This window comes from Lynx canadensis, chromosome C1 (genome assembly GCF_007474595.2).
Source record: "Lynx canadensis isolate LIC74 chromosome C1, mLynCan4.pri.v2, whole genome shotgun sequence".
Lineage (NCBI taxonomy): Eukaryota > Metazoa > Chordata > Mammalia > Carnivora > Felidae > Lynx > Lynx canadensis.
Genome location: NC_044310.1, coordinates 24936587 through 24956216, shown reverse-complemented (window position 1 = coordinate 24956216; position 19630 = coordinate 24936587). Strand labels below are relative to the sequence as shown.

Below are 19630 nucleotides of genomic sequence, written 5' to 3'. Positions count from 1 at the left end.
GCAACCAGCTTCTTTAGGATCTGCAAATAGAAAAGGTCCCTTATGCCCTGAAAAGGGGTGGGTTGGTAGGTGGGGGGAGGGGAGTAAGGGGTGGAGAGCAGAGCCTAAGAGGTTGGGCTTTCTCGGAAATTCAAGGATGGAACCAGGGAGGGCAGAAGTAGGGCAGGCGGCAAGGTCCAGTAGGCCTGGCCTCCAGGGAAACCGAGTCCTGAGGGAGCTGGGCCACAGCAACTCACAGTAGGCTTGGTTCTTGGAGTCCTCATTCTAGGGGATAAACCCAGGACCTCGGGTGCACACTCAGGCCCAAAGGTGAGGAGAAAGTTGCTGACCAGGAGATAGATGCTGTGAAAAAAAGAGAACTGACAGATCATGGAAAATTCTAGACCCTTTTCCCACAATTGTGCTCCAGATGCCAGGTCTTTGTTCTGTCTCCTCATCTCTCCTCAGGTCTCATCAGAGGAGAGAAAATTCTCTGCTGGGAAGGCCTGCCACATAGTGGCTTTGTTTCATCACAGAGAGGGGTTTGTGTCAGGGAATAGTGATTTCTGTCTGCGATAGGCCTGACAATGTGATGCTTGCTGATTCTAGGACTCTTGGGGACCCCATTTCTCTCCCACAGCAGCTGCCAAACTGTGAGGTAGACACTTTTACTTAGAGAATCCAATAAAAAACAAAATATACAAGTGGGCTCATTATCTAGCTGGAGTCAAAATTTGCAACAATTTGATGTTAAATACCGTGCTATCAGCCATGAAGGTCATTTCTACTATCCACTGTAGGACCAAATTTAGATTACCAAGAAGTTCCTCTTATGTCAGGAGAAAAAATCTAGAGGGTATCAGTGGAGGAGTTTTATAGTTTGCTTAACATACCTCATCGTGGGTGTGCACGCTCACGTGTGTGTGGTAAGAGACAGAGACAGAGAGACAGAGACAGAGGAAGAGAGTACCAGCTGTGATACACAAAGGGCCTTGGAACTGTTGAGCCTTCCTTCTTTCCTGAAATCCTTCTCCCCTAGGCTCCCGTTTGATTACTTCCATGGATGGATTGTTGCCAGCAAATAGTAATACTTACCAGCTAATGAACAACGGTGTCCCAGGCACTGTACGAAATACCTCACCTACATACCTCATTTAATCCTAACGGTGATTATTCCATTCCCCAGATGAAGAAGATATGGCTCAGAAAGACTAATTAACTGTCGTCCCCAAATAGTTTCTCTCTGTCTCTTTAATTGTTGAGTTCAGCTCAATAAATACTCATTTAGCACCTATTATGTGCCAAACATAATGCTAACCATATGGGAGTTGCAGAGATGAACAAGAGTTTAAATTCTAATTGGGGTTGTGGAAATCTGAGTTGTGCCTGAAAAATGGGTAAGTTTCAAGAACGGAACAGAAGGAGGATGATCTCAGCTGGCACTGGCAGGCACCTAAGCCCAGAATGGCCGCGTGTGCTTGTGACCATCTGTGCGTGTAGGTGGGGCCTGCCCCTCCCTCCTTTTCCCTTGCCCCACTGCCATTAGCTGTGGGACTCCCAAAAGACTCAGCCCTGTCCTCCTGGTGTTTTACTCCAACACTTACCCCCTCAAGGAGCTTGTCTGTTCTTACATTTCAGACACCTACCACCTGTCTGCAGGTGACTTCTCAGTACGGTCCATCCCTGTCTTTCTTCCCCCTCCCTGTAGAGTTCCTGTCTACAGGATATTCCCCCTTGGATATCACCCCACCTGCCTACACATCTTTAAAATTGACAGAATTCGTAAACAAAACAACAGCAAAAACCTGGATGTCTTCCTCTTCAGGAGGATCCCCTTTCCCAGTTTCCCGGCCACCACCCATAGCCGTGAGCTACTCTTATACCCCAGGCTCACGGTCTCAGGGTTATATTGACTTCATTTTCTTCTGCCGCAGAGGCAGAGTGTTATAATGGGAAAAGCATGGGCTTCAGAGTTAGATCTGGTTTCAGACCCCAGCTTCCCCACTTGCTAGTTTTATGACCATCATCAAATTACTTAATCTCTGTAAACCTCAATTTCCTCACCTATAAAACAAAGATGACTGCACTTCCCACAGGCTGTAAAGATGAGTGCAGTGGGCTGCAGAGGTGACCAGCACAGAGTAGGCTCGCGACAGGTAAGAGCTCCCTTTCCCCCTCGGTCCCACCTTCCATCACCACCCAGCTCACCACCAGGCGTTGATGATCCTTCCTCTGTATTGGCTCCCTGCTTCACTCCAGGCCTGCTGCCTGTAAAAGGCTTAACTGATGGTCAGGAATCCCTACCCACAGCTGCTAGAATCGTCTTCCTCAGAGACCGTTATTTCTTTCTTGTTCAGAAACCTTCACTGTGTCTTTGTTTCCTACTTTATCCATTGCAATGCCTAGCCTGTAGGAGGGACTCGATAAATAGCATGTTAATGACTTCTGATAAGACTGACTCTGACTCCATAGGGGCTGGCAAGACCCTCCCCACATTGCCTGATGAACCACTCTAATCGCTCATGGCTTCCCTACACGGATCTCCTGCCTCCTCGCCCCCACTCCTACCCTTTTGTGACTCACTTGACCTGTCACGTACCTTTTACCTCCCTGCCTTCTGGTATAACACTCCCTCGTCATTGGCCTTCCCTCCAAGATTACCTCCAAAGGTCTGAGCAGCCTCCAACCACTATTCCAAGGCCAAGGCTTGCCATTTTCCTTGGTGCCTACTGACTTGAATTATTCACTTGCCCATCAGCATTTTTGAGTGTTTGTTGTGTGTAAGGCGCCGTGCCTCATTTGTCAAGTAAAGTCAGTTTTCCCTTAACGCACTGCATTGCAGAAGCCAAGTGGAAACCAGTCTCAGTTCTTGCTTGTAAAATGGGAACACTGCCCGTTTGCTTCATAGCCTCATTGTTATGAAGACATGAGATTCAGATTACAAAAATGCCTGGAGAGGTTCAAAGCGACATGCAAATAGCAGATCGTATTTGAAGAATAGCTTCCATCTGATAAGCATCTACTAGGTCTGAGCAAAAGCAGTAGACCTTTTTGTAATTCAAACATAACATTCCAGGGCACATGGGTGACTCAGTTGGTTGAGCGTCCGGCTCTTGGTTTAGGCTCAGGTCATGATTTCACGGTGCGTGAGTTCGGGCACCATATTGGGTGCCTTCGTTGACAGTGCAGAGCCGGCTTGGGATTCTCTCTCTGTATCTCTCTCTCTCTGCCCCTTCCCTGCTCACTCATTCTCTCCCTCTCTCTCTGCCTCTCCCTTGCTTGTGCTCCCTCTCACTCTCTCAAAATAAACTTTAAAAAGAAACTTAAGATTCCAAGTGATGCTAACATCTACTCTATGTGCTATATATTACCACTTACAGAACAGGAAATCAAGATGCAGGGAGGTTAAGCAATCTGTCTAAGGTTGCACAGTCTCCAGGTGGCAGAACCAAGATGCAAACCCAGATCTGACTCTAAAATCCACGCCGTTAGCCACGTACCCTGTACTGCCATCCCTCTGCCAAGGGTCGGGTCGGGGCAGAGATGCAGCAACCAGTTTCTTTATTAACGTTCCAAGCAGCCTTATTAGGAATTCTGCTCACAGAGGATATTTGGTAGTTTTGCCAGACACTGCAGAGCGGGCCGAAAGACATCAAGGCACAGGCAGGCCACCAGAGAGTGCCCCAGCAGTTGGCAGTCCTGTTTTTATAACCTAGTTTCTTCTTACAGGGAAACTTCCCTTAGTCTCCACTTTCCCCCTCAGACTCGTGGTCCTCAGCACCAAGGAACCACATCAGAGAAACTTCGTGTGGCTGCTGCTTTAGGTTTCTCCAAAAGGAGCCTCTGTGTCTATCTGTGTGTGCGTGGAGCTCTGACTCTAACGTCAGCCTCAGTCTCAGTTACCCTCGAGGCCTGATCCCATGAGATCTCTTCAGAGAGGAGCAGCCTCTGGCGGGTGCTAGCATAATCTAGAAGCATCCTAAAACTGCCTCCTCTTCTGGCCCCTCTTCTATAGAGGCCCTGAGTTCAGCTGTACAGGATGCCCTACAGGTGCCTGAATGCACCAGGGTATCTTAAGGCTCCGGGTCCCCCACATGCTATTCCTTTTGTCATCTTCTTAACTCTGAGTCATCTTTGTTTTTTAATTTTTTTGAAGTTTATTTATTTATTTTGAGAGAGAACATGCGCACCAGTTGGGTTAGGGGCAGGGAGAGAGAGGGAGTGAATCCCAGGCAGGCTCCTTACTGTCAGCGCAGAGCCTGACACGGGGCTCGAACCCACGAGCCGCGAGATCCGCGAGATCACGATGTGAGCCAAAACCAAGAGTCAGACACGTAACCGACTTAGCCGCTCAGGCAGCCCTTAACTCTGAGTCATCTTAAACGTTGCTTCTGGGAAGCCTTCTCTGCCCTCCTCAAGCTGAATCCCCATTTCTGTGTTCTTGATATCCCATGCTTCTCTCCTATCGTCACATTTACCAAGATACGCTGAGTAAACATCTCTTTTACTAGACTATAGTGTATCCTAGGGACCATGTTTCAGCCAGCACCAAACATAGTACTTGCTTTGTAGAAGGTGCTTGCTAATGTTTGCCGAGTCAATGAATGGTTAAAAGCATCTCTTCATTTTCTAAACCGTGAAGAGTAGCAAAGAATTATGTCATCCTCTCTCACAGGCATCCCTCCCTCACCCAGAGACCAGGTAACTCCAGTAACTCTAGTCCATTATAGCAGAGTCCTAGAAAAATAAGTATACAAGAAAGCCTGCAACCCATGAGGAGATGTTCAATATATTTTGGGACAAGCTTCCATATATTTTGGGACAAGAGTCTCAGCATTTCTGGGGCAGTGAGCTGTTTCTTGCATACTTGAAGCCTTGAGATCAATAGAGATTAATTATTGATGAATTCTGACAGTGGATGCAATGAAGGGGGCCTGCCAGTAATCCCTCCTGCCTGGGGGACCTTAATCCTCTTGTTGCTAACAACCAACTGGTTTGGGAGCGGTGAATTGGCCTCTTGAGATTCTAAGCAGTGTTCAAGGTTGGAGCACCAGACGGGAAGATGAGCATGGCCTAGAGTCTCTCCTTCTAGCTTACATTTGACCGCAGGACACGGCAGCACAAAGCAGAGACCTTGGTGTAGCTCAGAGAAAGGGGAGAGTCCCCCTGGCTGTAAGTCCTCTCTCTTTCTGGGCTCTAATTTGTGGAGTTCCTGGGCCTGCCTCTCCCATGCTCCATAACAGAAAGGGCTGATGGGGCCTTCCAAACTGATGGGGCCTTCCAAAGTGGTGGTTGAGGTCCCTTGGAAGCAACCCTTTGCTCCTTAGGAGCAGTGGACTTCACAGCAGGAGGGGATGGGGGAGCCACAATGGGTGCAAGGGAGAAATGAAGTTACTGGGCATTAGGAAAAATTAAGAAAAGAAAAAAGAGACTTCTGTACATTAACATTTCATAAACTAATATGCCCCATCCTAGCTGTAGGGAAGAGGGTCATGGCCTGCTCCAGTATCATGGCTGCAATCAGATATTACCCTCGCCACCCCACACTGAGTGGGAGGGCATGGCAGAGGGAGAAGCATTCATTGATCTTACCGTGATCACCAGCAGACGTTCGCTAAGCATCTCCAAACATCTGGAGTATCATGTCAGACAATGTGGAAGGTGAAAGACACATAAAAATCATCCAGCTAAATTAAAGCACATATCTTTTTAAAAAAAAAAAAAACATTTATCTATTTTTGAGAGACAGAGCATGAGTGGGGAAAGGGCAGAGAGAGAGAGAGAGAGAGAGAGAGAGAGAGAGAGAGAGACATAGAATCCGAAGCAGGATCCAGGCTCTGAGCTGTCAACACAGAGCCCGACGCGGGGCTCAAACACTCGGACCGTGCAATCATGGCCTGAGCTGAAGTCAGATGCTTAACCGACTGAGCCACCCAGGTGCCCCAAAAGCACATCTCTTAAATTAAAAAAAAAGAAAAGAAAAAGAAACAGAGAACATGCCTTTGACTGAAAAGGATAGTTGGATAGATAGGAAGTACACACACAAAAGAGTAAAAGTATTGCCGTTTCATTTAATCTAGGACACCACTGATTGTGAGGTGTGGCATTATTTTACTAAACTCTAAGGAGGAAAAGCACTGCCATTGAACCAACAGCAACCGCGATACGCATGCCAATTTAAGGGATGTTATGTTAAAATGAGAAGGGGAATAAGAATCAATTTTTAAGAATCAAGGAAATATGTATACAAGATAGTACATGTTAAATCACAAACGGATCCAAACAAACAATAAAAACTTTCAGGAATTCTGAGGGAAAACCCATAATTGAGGGTTAAGGCAAAGAGGGAGACAACAGGAGCTGAGCCTGAGCCAAAGCAGCTTAAGCCTTGGATCACTGAAGCAGAAGGAGGGCATTCCAGAAAATGGAAGCACTGAAATCAAAGCCAAGCAGGCACGCTAGGATATGACGTTTTATGGACAGCAAGTAGAGCAGTTGGGGTGGCTTGTGAGTCAGTGCAGGAAGGTAGTGAGCGGGGGTTGGACAGGAAGAGGGTCTTCAATAAACCAGGGTGCTGCTTAAACTAAAATGATCTGTGGGTTTGTATCCCTCTCATCCATGCTCTGGTTCTGAAGAGGAAAAGTTCTGTGGAACAGAGTCCCACCATGTTGTCATTCATTCATTCATTCATTCATTCCCCAATACTGATTGAGCATCCACTAAATCCAAGGTTCTTTGGATGAAACAAATGAATCCCATAAATTCTGCCTCTGAAAGGAGATAAGTCATTTACTGAAATAACTATGAAATAGGTATCATCATTACCCCTTTTAAAGATGGTGACACAGAGGTTCAGAGAGGTCAAGTAACTTGCCCAGCAGTGTACTGCTGGTAAGTGGCAGAGCTAAGATTCAAATCCGAGCACTTTGACTCTAGAGCTTATCCTTGACCGCTGGACACGCTGCATCTCTGAGGGCCGTGCAGAGCAGAGAGATCTTGGTGTAGCTCAGAGAAAGGGAAGAGTCCCTTGGCTGTAACGGCAGGGAAAGGATGACGAGGGTTTGATTTGTGTGACACTCTAAGCGGGATGAGACAAAGCACAAGTTCTGTACAGGGGACAGTGAGTAGTAGATTGCTCTGATCAAAGAAATAATAAAAATTCAAAGGTTGTAATGAGATCTTGAATGCCAAGGGCTTTAGACAACAGACAAAGGAGGATCCCCGATGGCTTTTAATCGGGGGTCAGATCTGTGCACTAGGAAGATTAACTTGCAAAAGAAAGATTACTTGGCAATCCATAAGATGGATTATAGAGAGAAGAAACAGGAATCAGAAAGACCAATTAGGAAGTCATTGCAATACTTTACATAAAAGGACTTTTGACCCAGGATAATGCCAGAGCTAAATCATGGTCTTTGCTTTTTATTAACCTCAAAAGGTTACAGGTGTACACTCCCCCAAAATACCTCCGGTCTTTGATCTGTGAACTCATCTACGCCTTCATGAGCCTTGTTTCCATCCCTAGCATACGCTAGCATCATCTGTTCTAAAACAATGCATCCAGTTTTCCAGGAGCAGCGTAGAGGGGAGAGAGTGAGCTGGACGGGGAGGCCCTGGGATAGAGGGCCTCAGGCCGGCGGTGTCTTTTCCAGTCTTGTCAAGCAAACGCGTATTTTCCCTAACTGTACTCTGTGCGCTAGAGATCTAGAACCCTTTTCCTCTCGAATCTTCTCGCCACCTTATAAATCCCCAATTTTCAACTACTTTCCTACGAGAGCCACCCTCATCAGATTAGAGCTGGGAGAGATTCATGCGCTCACCTTGCCCAAACCTCCTGTTTCAGATAAAACTCTGAGTCCCTGAGAAGGAGCAGGACCCGCCGTGGACCACACAGCCAGGGAGTAGCGGGACACGCTACTGATGCTCGGCTCCCTGCCCTGCACCTGTGCCAGCTCTCACCTCACAGGGGCAACCCGTGGAGCGGCTGTTCCCAGGGCAGGAATTTGTGACTTTGTCCTGAGAGACAGAGAGGTTTGCTTGCTTTTTCAGTGATAATGCCCATCCTTCTACAGGTCTTTTTGGCCCCTCGAGCCTAACAGGGCACCACGTGGCCTCTTTGGTACCTCTCCAGTGACTTGTTGACAGTCATCTTAAAAAGTCCTGATTGTTTAGTTTGCCTGATTAACAATTCTGACTGTTAAGTTTTGTGCCATTCAATGTGGAATTGGGAGACAAGGCTAAAGTTGGAGGCAGGGGCAATTTATAATCACCAAATAAATGCCTACTGGCAATTTCCATCTGGATGTTCCACCACCACCCAAACCCAGGAAGTTTCTCTAAAAGCCACATTGCCTTCCAGAGTTTCCCTCTTCTGTATTCACTGTCATCCAGACCATAGCCTGTGGGCTGTCCCTTTTCCCTCTCTCGGCCTACAACAGTCAGCCACCATGGGCCGCCTTGTTTTCCTTTAACACCTCTTGTTTCCCTCCCTTCCCTTCCCTTTCCTTTCTCTCCCTTCCCTTCCCTCCCCTTCCGTTCTGTTCCATTTCCTTCCATTCTGAATGTCATTCTCCTTGGAACTCTGTGTTGGGCTGTGATGAGATAGTGTGTGTAAATCGACAAACTTTAAGAAAGAAGCACCCCCCACACACACACACACACATGCTCTGAAATCTGTTTGCTTTGCACCTGTAAGGATCATAGGATCCTTTTAAAATGTTAGCTTAGGGTCCCAAATTTGCCTTTATCCTTGTTCGATGGGAACCTTTGGTTGTAAAAATGCATTTGTGAGCTTCCAGCTGTGACCCTGTGTATTTGTAAGACACAGCCCCTCTCTGGTGGCTCCCCTCCAGCTGCAGAGCCTTTGTGGAGGGCCACCGTGAGGCAAGACACATTCAGCTGAGCTAGCTGCCCTCATGCTAGGCTCGCCTGGATGCTGCTAGACAGAGTGAGGAGGAAGGACAATCAATCTCTGAGCTGAATTTCTGAATCCCTAGTGTATACAAGGCATGAGCTAGACACTGAACAGATTACTAAAAAAGCATAAGAATCCTCACCTCCAAGAGAGGGCCTGGTTAAAATGGGAGAAGAAAAGGCTAGTAGCACATGACAACACATGAATTCCAGTTCAGGACAAGAAGTTTATTTCCTTAGCACCCATCTGATGTCAGACATTATTCCAGGCTCTGGCTAAAGAGATACAGAATAGTTTCTGACCACAAGGAGTTCATGATCTTGAAGGGAAGGGAGCTAAGAAGAACTTACAATGCACTGTGATACACGTTCTTATGGTAGATGTATAAGTCCAGGATGCTTTGAGAACCGAGACCAAGATTGAAATCATCATTTTAATTATAGCTAGAAATGATTGAGCACGACCGTATGCCAGGCACTGTGCTATGAACAGTATGTCACTTGTTTTTCTCATTATATTCACACAGTTTTTTTCTCATTTCATCCTTACAACAACCTTCTGGGCAGGAACTATTTTTATTTCTGACTTATAGAGAAGGAAGCCGAGGTCTAGAGAGGTTAAGCAGCTAGCCCGAGGTCCCTCTATATATAACAGAAGGAACCAGAAGTCCAGCCCCCATCTATGTGAATTGGCTCTTCCTGGAGGAGGCCCAGCCTGAGCAGAGCCAGAGGGTGTGAATGAACAGACAGAGCTGGGCTGGGCGATGGGGGGGCCACACAGACCATAGGCTGGGAGGAAAGTGAGCCAAGGGCACAGAGGAGAGAGAGCACACGGCACCCTGTAGAATCCAGTGTTCCTCTGACCAGCAGGCATGGTCCAAGAAGGCTTCACAGAGGAGGTGAGCTTTGCTTTGGGCTTTGAGGGGCAGCCAGAGGGAACAATGTTGCAGCACAGGAAGAAGGCGAGGAAACAGAGACAGCTGCGCCGCGCCAGTGGCCAGGCAAGGCTCTAGGTGAAAGCTGAAAGAGATCAAAGCAGGAGACCTCGAGTTTGGGAAGCCATTGTGATATGGAGGTGGGAGGGGCACAGCTGGGGACACAGCAGAAGATGAGGTCAAGCCGTGCCCCCTGACCTGCTCTTTCCCCCCTTCAGCCTACGCTCAGCTGCAGCCCCACCAGCTTCTCTCGCAGCCGTCCTCCAAGCACCTGCAGCCCCAGTTTGTGCTCCAGCAGCAGCCACAGCAACCAGCGCCACAGCAGCAGCAGTCACGGCTCCAAGCCCAGCCCCAGCCCCAGCTCGCCTCGGTCCCCCCCAGCCTGGCCCCGCAGTCCAGCCCCGAAGCCCATGCCATGCCACTAGGCCCAGTCACACCCGCCCTGCCGCTGCAGTGCCCCACGGCCAATCTGCACAAGCCTGGCAGCGCTCAGCAGTGTCACCCTCCCACGCCAGAAGCTGGGCCTCACAATGGATACCCTGAAGGCCTGGCCCACACCCCTCGCAGGCTCCAGCATGCTTCGGCTGTCATCTTACAACTGCAGCCCGCTTCACCAGTGGTGAGTAAGCCAACGCCAGGGTCCGAGGAGCAAACGGGGAGGACAGCTCGGGCAATCCCACAGCCCCCTTTCGGATGTGTTTTTGTCAAAGTCCTCTCTGGGTGTTCCAAGAAAGTAAAGGGGCCCCTCCCTAATTTGGGGCTGGCTGAATCTTAAAGTCCTCACCTGCTACCCCAAATCCTCAGAAGACGGGGCGTATCCAACGATGTAGAGGCAATTTATGGGATGATCTCTGTCTTGTCCCTTAACAGCCCCAGCAGTGCACCGTGGATGACTGGAAGGAGGCGGTACCTGGGGAGAAGAGTGTGCCTGAGACTCGCGCTGGCCCATCACCACATCCCCAGGCGATCATCACGGCCATGCCTGCAGGCCTGCCTGCCCCCAAGAGCCCTAGTGTCCAGCAGTCCCCAGCTCACGGTATGAAGTGGGGCGGGGCCCTCGAGGGAGGGGAGAGAGTTGGCTTTCCTTGCCACTCCCTGGCACATTTCAGTTGGGCGTCTGGCATGGGCGGGTAAACCATTGCGAGCCCACGAGGCAACAAGGGAGCTGGGTAGGTGAAAACAGAGAGGGGGAAATGGGAAGATGAACCAAAGCTAAAGAAAGGGGACACAGAAGATATAAAAGGATAGAGAAAGGAAAGTTGAAAGTTCTAGACCCAGACTCTGAGACCTACATGTCACCGCTGTCAGATATGTTTGCATATCCATATGCCAAGCTGAGGGTTCAGGCAGGTCTCCAGTTGTCTCAGTTCTCTGCTTCATTTGGTAGGAGAGGGAGTTCTTGAAATTGGAAATATGACAAATGGCTGCCGTAGATCAAAGATACGACAAATGCCTAGGGGGAGCTAGAAGGGGATTCAGAATGAGTTCAGCTCGTGGAAAGCATCTTTGAAAGAACTGCCCAGCTCTGGGATCCCCAAGAGTCTGTGAGTGCCCAGTGACAAGTGGCCCTTCTCCACGACTGGGTTTCAATCGGAGGATCCCTCTACCCTGATGGGAAAGTCACAGCATGATCTCTGACTTCACAGCAGTCCCTTTGCCTTCCTTCCCCTCCCTGCTGGTGTGCACAGCAGTCTTGGCCCAGATCTGTGACATTCTGAGCAAGTCAAGGAGGCAGTTCCAGTCATCAGACTAGGTGTGCGCTGGGAGCCGGGGTGGGGAGAGCCAAGAGACAAAGAGCATGGGAAGTCAGGAGGGAGAAATGAGAAGAAAAGCACTTGGGGACAGAGTAGGGGAAAGGGCTATGAATGTCCTAGAAGGAATAGAGGATGGGATCAAGGAAAGGAAAAGCGAAAAGAATGTAGAGAAAGAACATCAGGAAAATTAAAAGACAGGAAGGAGGTTATCCGTTCTCTTGGCACACTTGCAAGAGTAAGGGGTTCACCAATTTGAAAAGCAGCCCATTTCACTGTGGAATCGCTCTAATTATCAAAAAGTTGCTCTTCAAATTGAGCCCGAACCAGTTCTCCTGGAACTTCTACTACTGGCTGTGACTGTCTCGTGAATTGTAACAGAGTCCCTCTCTGGCAGTGTCTGGAGACAGTTACCATGTCTCTTTCCCCTCCCTCCCATTGAAAAAAGGAAAATCTCCAGGCTTACATAGCTGAGATCTTTTGCTTCTTTTTTTTTTGTTTTTTTTTTTTTTTGTTACCCATCCGGTGTCAAGACCTCCCATTCCCACCATCTGGTCATTCTTGTTTAGCCACATTCTACCTTTTCATTAATTCTCCCAAAGTGTGAGCCCCAAAATTAAGCACAGTAATTCCAAACATAAAAAGCCACCAGCCACCATAAGTTGGCACCTGGACCTAGCTTTATAAGCCTTTCAAGGGGCAGGACTGTTTCCTATATCTGCATGGTATGGTAGGGGGGAACTGACATTTGTTTGAACACCTATTGTGTGCCAAGGACTGTTCCAAGATTTTCCTGAACTCAACTCATGATACCCCTGGGAGGTCAATATTATTGTTCCCATAATTCAGAGGAGGGAGTAAAAGCCTGCAGAGGGTCAAGGTCCCACTGCTATTAAACTGCAGTGCCCTGACTCTGGCTCCAAGTATAACTCCTTCACCTTCCTTCATTAGCATGATACGCCCAGAGCCCCACATTAGCTCCTCGGATGCAGGGGAATGGCACCCTTGGTTCACCGAGCACTGAATCACCTGAATTCCAGAGGGTTGGGTTTGGGGGTTATTTTTTAGTTTGTTTTTGAGGTTTCTTTTTACATGGGCTGCTATCATTCCAGGTCTCCTCACTCTCAAACTTGTACAATTTATATTTTGAGTCAAAATATAGTTAATTATATTTGTTAAATGTTATTTTGTGAACTCAGCCCATAGTTCCTGCCTAGCCAGAAAATAGTAATAGTTAATAGCTAATATTTACTGAGCCTTCTCTGCCAGCCTTTTTGTGTATTTCCTCATTTAATCCTGACAGTAACCCTCTGAGACAGGAACTTTTATCATCTCCATTTTAAAGATAAGAAAACAGAGGCACAGAGAGGATAAGGGAAGGGGCAGGAATGTTTTATATCTGAATTTTGTTATTCATTATATTAACTCCTCTGCTTAACTTTGCCACCTGTAAATTATATAGCATGTTCTCTTTGTCTTTAACCAATTTGCTGATAGAAATATTGACTAAGACCCGACTGAGGACGCATGCTCTGTCTGCAGGTTGGTGATAACATACATTCTTTGTTCAAGTACATCTTATCCCACAACTCCTAAATGAACTGACATTTGCCTAGCTTTCTCTGTCTTCTCTATAAAGCTCTCAAAAATCTCTTTCTGAAATCTACACATATAACAAGCATCCTGTTCCTGAGGTACTGTCTCTTGAGAGAAGTAAGCTTTGCACAGTGGAAACTATTGTCAACCACCCAAGTCTTAAATATTTATCAATTCTGTATATGTTTGCATGCCTGCTCCATGCAAAGCACTGTGGGATGGGAAGTAATATATAGAGAAATAAGGTCTGTACCCTACGTTCAAAGAGCTTAAGTTCTGCTGGGAAAGATGAGAAATGCACAGGAAGGAAACATACAATAAAAACCAAAATGTGATAAATGCCATAGAAGGATTATATGTAAGTGCTTTAAAAGTTAGGAGGGAAAAGTTACTACCACGTAGAGATTATCAGGGTAGATCACTGGGAGGAAGTGGCGTTGTTCTAGAGCAAGGGTTGGCAAACTACATCCCAAGGGCCAAATCCATCACAACACAAGTTTTTGTAAACCATTGAACAATGGTTTTTACATTTAAAAAGTTTTTTTTTTAAGAATCAAAAGAATACTTCATGATATGTGAAAATTATATGAAATCTAAATTTCAGTGTCCATAAAGTTTTATTGGAACACAGCCACACTTATTCATGTGGTCATGTGTCTATGGCTATGTCCTGCTACAACAGCAGAGCTGAAGAGTTGCAACAGAAAAAGTATATCCTGCAAAATCTAAAATATTTGCCATCTGGTTCCTTACGGAAAAAGTTTGCTGACCATTTGTTCTTGAATCCAGAGTTTGAAGGATAAGTGAGACCTAGACATGCCGAGTTGGGGAAAGGGCAATCTAGGAGGGATTAGAGCAAGTAAAGTCAGGGAGGCAGGAAAGTAGAAGTCGAGTATTCTATCCTATGTTACCTTTGTTTATAAGTGTAAGAAAGGAGGTTTGAAAACTCGAAGAAAAAAAGGAATAAGGAAAAGAGGGAGTGAAGTAAACAGAGCATATAAAATAAATGTAAGACGCAGGAACAAAGAAAGAGGGATGAGGCCTGAAGGAAAAAGGCAGTGGGAGGGGAGAATACGAATGCCAAGAAAGGCAAGAAAATGGGGAAATGTTGGGAATAGAAAGAAGTCAAGCATGGAGAAAGAAGTTCGTGTCATCTATTCCTGATAAAGCTGGGGGGCGGGGTGGTGAGAAGTGTTGAGTCACCCTTGTACATCTTTGGTATCCCCTGCAGCTCCTAGCGTTATCTACTGACTAGGAATGTGCTTGCCACGACAATTCAGTTTAACTCAGTGTGGTTTAGGAAGAGAAGTAACATTTATTGGGCTCCAACTGTGTGCCAAGCACTGCAGGCAATTTGAGTAAATGTCCTCACTTAACCTTCACAGTAAGCCTAAAGAGTAAGCATTATCCCCGTTTATGGAGGTGTAACTGGGTCACTTTGGTCATTACTTAACATCTGTGATCCTCAGTTCCCAGTGGGGAGAATAATGACTACTTGTAGGGTTATTGTGAACCCTAAGTGGGAATGCGTGCGCGTAGGGCTTGACACACTACTGCTAGTCCTTATTATTATTGCTCCGAATTGGCGGGGCGGGACTCCACAGTCCACCACCGCACTGGGGACTTCCGACGGGCCGCGCGGCGCTCGCCTCCCTAAATCGAAAGCCCAAGTCCCTAACCCGCCGCCGGGCTCGAGGCGCCTTCCGGAGGGCGCGGGGCGGGGCCGGCGCGGCTGCACAAAGGAAACGCGCGGCCCGGCTTCCGCGCCGGCGCCCCGCCTCCCGGAGGCCCCGCCCCGCATGACCCAGGCCCCGCCCCGCCCCGCGCCCCGCCCCCGGCGGAGGCGGCCGCGGGAGCCCTGCCGGGACGCGCCGCATTGTCTCCGCAGCGGCTGCAGCCCTCGAGCGCCCGCCGCGCGCGCGCAATCCGGCCGCCGCCCGCGCCCCCGCCCCGGCCTCGCGCCCCCGCCGCCCTTTGTTGACGCCGGCCGGGCCGGTGCGGTCGGATGCGCCGCGGCAGCCCGGGCCCCGGCTCGGAGGCTCCGGCGGAGAGGAGGCGGCCCGCCCGGGCCCGGGACCCCGTGCGAGGCGGCGCCCGGCCGAGGGGCTGCGTAGGCCCCGCCCGGCCAGGCCCAGCCGGGCCCTGGACAGGTCAGTGTCCGTGGCGGGGGAGGGGTTCACGCCAGGAGGGGGCCCGCGGCCCGCGCTCGTCGCACTGGAAGCCGGGCACCGCCCTCCGGTGCCACTCCCGGCCCGGGCCTGCTCGGCTGCCAGGCCGTGCCAGCCCGCGACTCTCGCCCTCTCGGCGCCTGGGAGGTGCCCTCTGCCTCCCCCGTCGCCGGGGACCCTGCCTGCCCCGCACTCCCCCGGAAGCCGCTGTGTCAACCTGGGCGTGCCGAACGCTTCCGTGTGTCCGCGCCCCTGCCCCCGGTCCCCGCGCACCCCACCCCCACCCCCGTCCTCCGGGGACGGCCATCCACCGGGGGATGGACCGGCCGTTTAGGGCCAAGGCTGCTGCCCTCCGCCGCGCTCTGTTGGTAGGGGACTGCTTCGCTTGGAGGGCCTGCCGCTTCGCTGGAGAGTTTTGTTTTTAATCTAGTTCAGTCTCACGAGGTTTTTAATTGGATGGAAAGGGACAAGCTGTTCTGTGTCTGTCCTGTCTTCCATTTTTAGAAGAGCGTTTTCTCCCTTTCTGTGCCAAATGAAGGTATACTGAATTGTGGATTCTTTACATAAAAATCGGGATTTTCGAGATTCTGTTTAAATTGAAGTCCGCAGAGAGGGGAATAATTTGCCCAAGGCTAGGTTGCCATTAGTTTAATGATGAAGCTACCATCTGAACTCCTGGCCCCTGACTTCTATATCGTTGGATACCACCAGTCAGTGCCAGTGATCCCACCTCTTCGTCCCTTCCCCACTCCTGCCTTCGATGCCTAAACAGATTTCAGTGACATACTTTCAGTTCTGATCAACTTTCCTTTCCTGCCTACTCCATAGCCAGAATGTTCCCCTTCTTCCAGTGCGGTCTACAGACACACTCTTTTATTCTTTTGCCTGCTTTACAAATCAGTGACAGCTTTCCCCTTAGATGTCTCCCATCCTAGGGCTCTAATCCCCTCCATTAGCATATTGGGCCCAGAGGATCCCTTGTTGTGAAATAAGCAACCGACCTAAATCCACCATATGTCCCCGATTTTTCTAGGACAGCCCCAATTTAGAATCTTCCATTCCATTGTCTATCAGCCCAAGTGTCTTGATTTTTGGTTTAGAAAATAATGTCACTTTAACTGTATCAGACCCTGCTGTCCTGGCCTTTTCCAGCCATTTGGCTCTGGGGCATAACTGGGTAATCCAATTATCATTCACCTGGGATTTTTCTTCTCCTCCTGAGTCATCCCAAATGTTGGAACTGCCAGGATTCCTAGGTGAGTCTGAAAATGACAGGCTAATGAAGGAAAGAAATTCCTTGTTGCACCTATATTTCTGCCTCCCTGCCCTCCCCATCTTTTATTCCAGTACAGGGCAGCAGACCTGTGGCAGTGTCTGTGGATTAGGGCTTAGGTTTAGGTCACGGGGATGTAGGGTTTCATATCATTCCACTGTAAAATAGGAAGAAAGTAACTAAGTGTGTTGATTATAGGGCAGAAGGTTCTGTCGGGAATCTTAAGATGCCTGCACAGCTAAGTAGTTTTGGTTTCACCCAGATTAACACACTTTTATTAGGCTCCTGCTTCATGTAAAGCCTTGCCCTAGGCACTGTGGAGAATATAAAAGTGATTTTCCCACGTAGCCCCCAACATCTGGATCTGTATTTGGAAATATCCACCCTTTTTGAATCAGCTGATAAACTGTTTCTCACTGTTTCTGTCCCTAAATTCCAGTCCCTGCAAGGCAGGAACCAAAGTTTCTGGTTTGGCTCATTCCCAGGGGCTGGCTTGTTTCACAGAGGGTCCAGCAGATGGGTAATGGTGCTCTTTTGGCACCTGCCCTTTCCAGGCACTCTTCATCATGGGAGCCCTGCCCACCCAAGATCTGTTTCTAGGCTTGTCTACACACACTGGGAAGGATAGATGCCTTTTCCCCTCCAACCTTAATCTTGAGAAAGTAGGTGATTTCTTGGTCTGTATTTCTGTTGTTCTTGAGTTGGTTTCTCAGTTACCCAACTGTGTTTTGCTTGAGCCGTCTCTCCTGTTGTCACTCCTTTTTTTTTTCTTTCCTTTTTTAAAGCTGTTGTTTTACTGAGATGTGGCACATAGATGCTTCAGGAACATTGGTATTTCATCATGTACTCACTGCCCAGCTTTTTCCAGTTCTCTTCCAGGTCCTGACATAATTTCTAATTTACCCTTGTCAAGCACACTCAACGTCTATTATTTCCACTTCCCTCAAAGAAAGGAGGAAACTCCAGCTCTTCTTCCTCCTGTCCCTGTAATGATTCTCCTGGCTGTAGGCCTCGTCAGCTATTGCTTCTCTGCCTTTCAGTAGAGGATAACCTTTTAGGAAGCTGTTGTTCTGCTTCTCTGGACATAAGTCCTCTGTCACTGACTTTCTAGTCTAAGCTGATTGAACCTGAGACTTCTGTTCCTGCCACCAAGACCCCCTCCCCCATCTATGACCCTGTGCCTGTTACTCACTCTGGCTCAGCCCCAGAATCCACTCTTTTTCAGACCACATCCTTCTTCCTGCCTTACTCATTTCCTGTCTCAGATACTTGGGATCCTTTAGTTCTGATCTTTCCAAGGGAAAGAGAATAAACTAAGAGAAGAGGAATACATGGATAGATGGTCTTATAAACTTGAGCTGTTCTTTCTCTGGTCTTACACACTCTCACATAGGCTGTCCCCTCCCTAGGTTTTCTTGTTTAAGAAAAAAAGAAATGATGACTGTCTCAGAATTAAGAACCCCCACGTGTGAGTTCCTGTCTTTTTGTCTTTTTTTTTTTTTCTACTGTTGTGAATGTGGAAAGACAAGAACTTATCCTCAGACTCATCCTCTAAGTTTCTGCCCTCCTTTGGGCTGTGGGCCTCAGGCTAGCCATTTGGTAACCATTTGCCAAATAAAGTTCACCCACATCCTATCAGAGTCCCTTGCTGGATCAGTAAGCCAAAATAAAATTTAAATTTACAAAACTAGGGAGTGCAATGGTGGTTCGAGTTCTGATAGTGCTGCCCCACGCTAGTAGGCTTTTTACCAAGGGTTTTATTTCCCCCCCTCTTCTTCGATTCATTCCAAGTTTATATTAAAGTTTCTCCCAGCTATTCAATGTCATTTGATCTCCAGACAGACTTGGTCCTGCCCTCAAAAAGATTCTCTTCTGAAAAGATACATCTACTAGAGAGGAGAGTCGGGAAATGAAAATAAGGAGTCTCCATGAATGATATTGTCTCTTTTATTCCCTTTTTTTTGAGCCATTTGGCAACTGGAAGATGAAGATGATGACTTTCTGTGGTCAGGAGGAATGTCACCAAAGTGGCTGGAAAGAGGATGCTATTGTGTTTTCCACCCCCATGGAAAAGCAGGCTGGGGACTGCTGCCTTATGCAATCTGCCCTCCTGAGGCCTTTGTGCCAGTAACAGAAATGACTCTCTCTGCAGTGACTTGGCACCTTGTTTGTTGGAAAACATGGCTGGACTACCCCTCAAAGTGGATGTATGAACGTGTGTAGCTTTAGGTTTTAAGAGCTTCTATGGCATGGTTCAGACTATAATGTGAGTCACCATTTAAAGATTCTGCTGTGTTTTATGTTAAAAAACTAAGAAGTGTGCCTATTTAAGATTACTTATTCATCTCTCGAATAGATGCAGGTTTCATTTTGAGCACTAACTTCTTTCAGAATTTCACTTGGAATTACTAGCTACATCAGACCACTGATTTGAGAAACTCAGAGGCAGACCACCTTGAATTCAACTTCATGACACTTGAGGAGTGGTTAGGAAACTAATTAACCATTTGTTTATCCAAGACAAAAACCTTAAAGATTCTGGATTTTGTCCCATCAGTAACAAAAGTAGAGAATGATAGACGCAGCCAAGCAATGGGCTATTTTATAGTTAAGCAAGAGTTATACAGTTACGAATGTTAGGGGTTTTTAAAAAATTTTGTTAATGTTTATTCATATTTGAGAGAGAGAGAGTGCGAGCAGGAGAGGGGCAGAGAGAGAGAGTGAGAGGAAGATGGATGATCTGAGGTGGAAGCAGACTCTGTGCGGACAGCACAGAGCCCGACGCAATGCTTGAACTCACGGACTGTGAGATCATGACCTGAGCCAAAGTCGGGTGCTTAACTGACTGAACCACCCGGGCGCCCACCAATGTTAGTTTTTGAAGATAGAAGGTGTAGTAAGAACCATAACGCATAATTTAATACATTGTTGTGTGATTCATCCTAAGATCATCTCAGCCAGCATGGTAAACTTAACAGGTTTTTTTTTTTCCTTCCCCTTCCAAATTATTTATAG

The 19630-nt window shown here is 47.9% G+C and overlaps 1 protein-coding gene across 2 annotated transcripts in view; it reads left to right on the top strand.

The window, feature by feature from the left end:
- Positions 1–19630, top strand: part of PHC2 (polyhomeotic homolog 2) — a 53861-nt gene that overhangs the window by 12186 nt on the left and 22045 nt on the right. The window contains exons 7-8 of one of the 2 annotated variants that reach the window (XM_030324556.1): positions 10046–10446; positions 10698–10863. In XM_030324556.1, coding sequence (XP_030180416.1) covers positions 10046–10446; positions 10698–10863 — 567 coding nt within the window. Of the gene's footprint in view, positions 1–10045; positions 10447–10697; positions 10864–15177; positions 15325–19630 lie in introns of those variants that run through there. The other variant, XM_030324557.1, reaches the window with a different exon arrangement.